The 6,896-nt window shown below is 37.2% G+C and overlaps 1 protein-coding gene across 1 annotated transcript in view; it reads right to left on the bottom strand.

Annotated features, from left to right (window-relative positions):
* The window catches only part of AAGAB (alpha- and gamma-adaptin binding protein), a 12,781-nt gene extending 6,414 nt beyond the window's left edge, over positions 1 to 6,367 (bottom strand). The window contains exons 1-4 of the mRNA XM_009709226.1: positions 6,183 to 6,367; positions 5,146 to 5,242; positions 4,245 to 4,334; positions 1,802 to 1,885 (exon numbers count right to left, since the gene is read on the bottom strand). Coding sequence (XP_009707528.1) covers positions 1,802 to 1,885; positions 4,245 to 4,334; positions 5,146 to 5,179 — 208 coding nt within the window. The 5' untranslated portion in view covers positions 5,180 to 5,242; positions 6,183 to 6,367. The remainder of the gene's footprint in view (positions 1 to 1,801; positions 1,886 to 4,244; positions 4,335 to 5,145; positions 5,243 to 6,182) is intronic.
* Between the last annotated feature and the right edge of the window lie 529 nt (positions 6,368 to 6,896).

Raw genomic sequence — 6,896 nt, 5'->3', positions numbered from 1 at the left:
TCTGTCTGTAACTTAAATTCTCAAACAGTTAGCTGAAGCAAGGCAATGCTGTGAGACTGGTTTTTTCGATGGCTACACTTGACGGTGCTATGAGCATTTACTACAACACAAATATCTTACACTCTATGAAAAAATCTTCAGATGAAGTATAACTATGTGGCTTCTAAATGGCAAGCAGTTATAGGTAATTCAGTAGAAAAGCTAAAGTTTGATTTACATGGCAGCAAGTTTCCAGGATCAGGAGGAAGTTGAAAACAAAAGATATGTTACAGGCTGTAAAAAGTTTTATTTTAAGTAAAATGAGCTCAACAATTTCCCTTTGAAGGCATAGTCAGGCTGCAACAACTTCCAAATATAGCTCACTTCCTGAGGGGTTTGTAGTAATCTGCATCAATGCTGTGTGGTTTCTGTACTGTGGAGATAGAAAATCTGGATTTTCAAGGAGTCTGACCTTTACAGAACACACTAATGATGCATAGGAACTTCCCCCCCACGAAGAAGAACTGAACACGTGACTAAGTTCTGTTCTTCTGTAATGTGGCATCTGTCAAATGCAGGAAATACGCTGTTAAGAAAACCATTTTAGCACTAGTGAGATAACACCATCTCAAATGGCTACCTATTTCTCTACAATGGTGAACTTAAGTTAGAACCCCCCTTAACCTCATTCTGATGTGGTATGAGAAATACTCAAAAGGCAATGTTAAAAAAAAAATTTTAAAAGATTATCAGTTTAGTAGTTCTCATCCTAGTTCTACTGAGTCCCAGTAACCATCTTGCAGCTACAGGAACTAGCAGAAGCCTCTCAGCACTTGAAACCATTACGCAGTTAAAAGATGTAGGAAGGAAGAAGCCACAACAGTGGAAAATTGTACATCAGGGAGCAGACACATATTGGAAGGTTGCTCCTGGGTGAGGCTTTGTGAAATAAGAAATGTAAGGCCAAGCACTCCACAAGAGTTTAATCTTCTTACGTTTCCTGCAACAGCTTGTGTTATTAGAAAGGTAATTAAAGGTTTTCAAGTAAATGGAAGTATCTACCCTTGCAACCACTCTGGGCTAGCCACAGCATTTCCTTTTCTAATGAGTCTAATCCTAAGGCGACTTTTCCAAAATTCTAACTCTACCTGATAATCAATTACCTGCAGGAAATTATCTGGGGTTGCTGGGTTTTTGCACTGTTTTAAAAAAATTCTGTGGTTTCCATGTACTCAAGTGGGGTTTTCTGTATGGAAGACAGTTCTTCTTGCAATGCACTTAGTATGTCCTTCAACGGACATTTGAAATCACTTCTTTGCCAAATCTCATCTCTGTACTTGCTATTCCCATACCTGTTTCAAATTTTTTTTCAAAAAAACTATACCAAATTTGGAAGGTGACACTACTTCTACACTAAACCATATATCAGTTTTTAGACCAAGCTGATAATGACTAGCTATTTCCTGCTAGAGACTGGCAGAACAAGCTTTCATTTTTCATTGAAACTTGAAGAGTTAGTGGAATATTAACTCAAGTTGTTGGTAGAGAGCAAGTTAAAGTACAGAGGGAACAGGAACAGATGCTGCAACAGGAATAAATCTCACCATTGCCTGCAAATCTCTCTGTGCATCAAGGGACAACAAAAGCAATACTTGAAACCCTACTATTCCATGCAGAAGGTCGAAGAGTGCTCTAGTTCTCTTTATAGCGACGCAGTGGCAGTAGCATTGTAGCTGCTCAGTTTAAACTTTTGCTAAAAACACTAAGCCCTCTAGGCCTTGCATTCTCCAGAATTCATATAAGAGGAACCTGTGTTACATACCGTTCTTCATGACTACGTTGGACCACACATTGGCATTCAAGGCTTGTACAATTCGTTTCACTCCGGTGGACTCTGGAAAGTCATCTAAACCAAAAGACAAAGACATTGCACTCCTAACAATTAGACCAAAAGTGATTACATGCCTGAAAGTGAGAAGGTGTGTATCTGAATGCCTGCCCTATCTTACGACAATCAATATAAATGACTACTTCTGTTAGGGAACACAGATTTCTTGCCTTTGCTTTGTGAGAGGCCAAACAAATATAAATTAATGCCTCACTTCTTGGTCTAGGCTTCCAGGTATTAGGAACTGTGAGCTCTCAGCCTTTTGCAGAGATCAAAATTCTGAGTGGGGTTTTGTTAAATATTATCATGAGGCCTACATCGTTAAATAACATATAAGTAAATTTAATAGTAATAGACAATTTTAAAGTTGCTGTTAAAAGCAAGGCATCTTTTACCCTAAGATCTTTTAGAATGCTGTATGGCATAAAAGTAGATGCTAGAACTACTTTTCCGTCCTTTACAAAGTAAAGAACTTCAGACAACCATTTAAAAAAAGGTGCGATGTTTGTTAAAAATTAAAATGATAATTGTAAAGCTATCTCCACAACATCTAATTCCAAATGTTCCAGTAATCCTGTGAATTACAGTAACTTGAAAGACTAGGGAAAGCATTATTCGGACTTCAACTTATTTACTGAATAGATCTGACACCACTTGCATTAAGTCAGTTTTCCCATTTCCTCCGTTTAGTCAGCTTCCCATGTTTGTGCAGGTCTCACAAAGCAATAGGGGGGGGAAAAAAACAGCCCTTTGGATACAAAAATGTGACTGCTTAAAAATCAAACTCTTCTAGGATGACTTGGGGACAGGTGCAGTAACTGAAACTGCCTTTAAAAATGGATTTAAAGCTGTCTACGACCCCTGAGATCACATATTTTGCCCTCTATGATAGTGCTGTTTGGTTTTATATCAGAGTCATTATCAAGTGTCTCAGTTTAGAGTTCTTGTCCTTACTGTACAAACAACTGACTGACAGCGTAGTCATAGCGAGAGCTCCAGTTCATTTGTGATGAGCTGCCAGAAATGTCATAATTTTTAAACTGATCTTGGCCTGGTATGTTTACTCCATCCATTGTGCCTTTTGTAATTCATACAGCATGTTTACAGGGTAAATATGTTACTCACTGGAACACATTTCCTCCCATGCATGAGTCACAGTGAATCAACTACCATATTAAAAATTCAGGAAAGGACATGTATCTTAATACTCCGAAGATTAACATCCTGAGTTATTATTGTTCCTATTACTTATAGTATTTAAATGGTAAATAGCTTGTTCTTTTCAACAATTATTCAATAGAAAAGTAACATGCTTTAATGTTACTAGTATTTCCTTTTAAAGCATTTCATAAGAAAACTTTACTCTAAGGCGTATTCGCTTCTGATTTTCTGGTTTCTATAAATCAGAAGTATATGTATCCCTCCCTCCTTGACTAACAAAGCGCCAAAAAGAAACGCACCTCTAAAGACATGGCAGAGGGAGAAGGAGTGTTCTCAGCTACTCAAGATACAATTTTTATCTAGGCCTTTAAAGGGGGGAAGGAGTGGGACTTATGTTCTAGTTTAGGACTTCGGACTAAATTATTTTTGGTGACAGCTATGTACTTGGTGAACCTAAAATAGAGTGAATGTTAGTGACTAATTCCACTCAAGCCTGGAAACGGAGTCAGTTATCTCATTTTGGCTCTACAGAGGTAAGATGTAGACACTTTTTTCTATCATTGAAGTGAGGCGATGAGGCTGATGCTGATAAGGCTGTCAGGAAGTGCATCGTCACTTTTCAAGAGTGGAACATCACACACCACACTACTGACTTTGCTTGATGGTTTTTTCAAGTTATAAACATATGGTCAGCCAGTGATTTTGAAACTGGTTTATTTCCTGTGTAACAGTGCTTGCTATTCTAAAATGTTTTAAACAATCTCCCCTTTTCAGCCTATCATGTCACCATTTGAATAATGTCTATCTTCTCTTGGTATGTACCATAGCTTTTAAAGTCTTTTTAAAAAAGACAAAGAATTTTCCTGCCTTTGTGCATCTCTTCCTTGTTTTCTGGATTTATTTCCAAAGTGGAATATAAATGCTTCTAATCTATCAATACAATCCTAGGATTAATGCCAGAAAAAGGAGCAGATATTATTTTTATGTAGGTGCTACATAAACAGCAGCTGTATTTGGGAGGAGACAAATGGAATTTCTTGGAGGAAATAACCTCCTTCTCCTCTTGACCTTTTATAGCTGAGACTAAGCCCCACCAACTGGGAGGATTCCATGCTATAATCACGTGGCACATAAAGTTAGGCCCCTTACAATTGTTTAGAAGATATTTTGGCGTGCTTTTTCATTCTAAAAATTAAAACAGAAGTAGCAGTCCTACCATCTTCATCAGGAAGTTCCTCAGGGCTAAGTTCTACCAGTTCAAAGCCATGCTTGATGCACCACTCTTGAGCCTTCTGTCTGTTAACACCTAAAGGTGGGAAGCAAAAATGTTTACCAAACATACACATTTGAGACAAATATCAGCAGGTGAATCTTTAGCTACATTTTATTCCTTAAAAATTGTTTGTTTATTCTGGACTGTATGAGGAAAAAGTATATAGTAAGTATATAAAGTATATAGTATAAAGTAAATAGCTGGCATGGGTCCTCCACGCACTTTGAATTTGATTCAAAAAAAATCCAGACTTAAACTCCTCCTTTGAATTGTGTTTTTCAAATACCATAAAAATACTTTGCAGTGGGTACTCAAAGGGAAATCTAAGTGATGTGTCACAGTGAATGAAGACTTCATCAACTCTAGGTTTGAATCTGAATTAAGTTACAGGGACATATCTGCATCTTAGTTTGCTGTCGTATTGCACAGACTAATCTAGAACCAAAGCAAACATGCATATTTAATGTTCAAATGGTCAAAAAAGATGAACGTACTTTCCACTGTAGTTAAGTAACCAACATCCTCATTCTCCACCAGAGTGGATCATGCACATTCAGTAATATGAATGCCTTTTAGTTACCTTGCAGTGCATGCTGGTATACTAGGAATGGGATACACAGAGCTCACTTTAGGCAAGCTTGTAAAATTCGGATTCAGTTTTAACCACAATTAACTTAAGACTTCTGTTCCTTGTCATGAGTAACCTGGTTCTTCTCAATCAAATCTCAAGCCCAGTCTCACACAGGTATTTTGAGAAACAATTTGTGTTGATTTAACTAGAAAATAAATTATTATGCAAGGTTAATAACTCTAAGTCAGTATGGAACTTCTTTGGGTTTCATACCATTTTCAGATACTCTGTTACAAACCAGGATCATGACTTCTGGTAACCACTCTTCTGTCAGGGGAAGCCATTCAGAGACACTATCAAGTCCAGATTTCTAAAGGCAAAAAAAAAGTTCTTTGGAGTACACCCTCAAATGCTTTAGTCTTTAAACTAGCTTTAAATCATTAATAGTATTAGAATAAAATGAAGTAAGGAAATATGCTAGGCTGCATAACAAGGATGTTTAAGACACTTGTGTTCTAATTAGAGAAGTTGACTTACACACAACTTCCTTCTGATTCTTGACTTACCTTAGGATGAGTCAATCCTACTGCTTTGGACCTCCCTTTCATGTTTAATATTAATTATGCAATCCTAGTGCAGACTGGGAAAGATTTTTACTTAAGGCTAATCATGAGTATTTCATTTTAAGTATATCTCAGGTTTAATGTGCAGCTACTCCATCTTCCACCCCAAAGTGCATGTTGTGGGAGCTGGTAAACTACTCCCATTGCTCTAGTTTATTCTGCGACAGCCCTGACAAGTCTGGTTAAAGGTGTCTTTGTAGAATGTGTGGTATGTACCCTTTCCCATCTGTGGTGAAAAACAGTTCCTTATTTAGAATTTTTTTTGTCCTGGAATCCTTCTGGCTTTTGCTAAAGCACTGGTTTTACTGCCGCCAGCTTAGTAGAAACAATTTTGGGTAAAATGATAGCACTGAATCTTACGTTTAGCTCCCTCATTCCTGGCTGTCCTAAAGCAGCCTTTCTGAACTAGCATCAGCTAGGAGAAAAGCTGGAGGAGGATTTGCCTAACTTAGTGGTATATTTGCATCCTGAAAAGCTCTCTTCTAGCTGGAGTATAATAGTAAAGAGGGAAGGAAACTGCTTCCATTGTTAGCAGGCATAATTTAACATTGATCTACTGACAATTAATAGAACAGTCTAAAAGGAATGGATGGCACAAGATGAGGAGAATATAATTTGTGGTTATCACTGTGATAAGGCAACTATATCGCACAGATAAAGCAATATAATGAAGCAGAAGAGTCTTACTATTGTGCTGTCGAAGTACACGACAAACGCTTGCACAGATTCAGCAATATCTCCAGTAACAAGAAATGTGTTTGGGACTACACAGAGGTGAATATCTGCAGAATAATATTTATTATCTATTGTCCAGGGGTAAAAATTCACTCTTCCACTTGTAGTTGTGCCCACAGTAAGGTCATCTTTTCCTGTGATACCTGTATAAAAGCAAATGAATGAGACGGATGATAAAATCGGCATCAAGAAAATAATTTGTCTAGAAAAACTTGGTACAATGCCAATAAAGAGCCACCTTTACTTACTATGACAAAATAGTACATATCTAAGATCTTTAAAAATTCAAACTCAATTTGTTATCTGTCCTAGAGTTTATTATTTAGCCTTCAAAATAAAATATGGTATAGAAGCTCTTCAGAAAGCAAGCCTGTTTTCCTGGAAATGTCTTTTAAAGTGCTAGCCTGAAACTCACTACCTGTGAACAGGATGTATGGAGAGAATGCTTAGACTTTATTACAGCAGAAACAAACCTTGCATGTTCATTCAGATATAAAGAACTGTTTAACTGTGACCAAAACCTGAAGGTAACTAATGAGAAAATAAACCAAGTTACTACAATTCAGCTGTAATTCCCATTAAATTCCATGTAGGAGTTTGACAATTAAAATCCAAGGCAGTGCTTTGATAATGTAATGTTAAACGCTGCCCTTCATGTGCCCACTC

Source organism: Cariama cristata, unplaced genomic scaffold (assembly GCF_000690535.1).
Source record: "Cariama cristata isolate BGI_N322 unplaced genomic scaffold, ASM69053v1 scaffold37821, whole genome shotgun sequence".
NCBI classification, from domain to species: domain Eukaryota; kingdom Metazoa; phylum Chordata; class Aves; order Cariamiformes; family Cariamidae; genus Cariama; species Cariama cristata.
The sequence above is the reverse complement of the archived record's forward strand: the minus strand, read 5'-3'. Positions and strand labels throughout refer to the sequence as shown.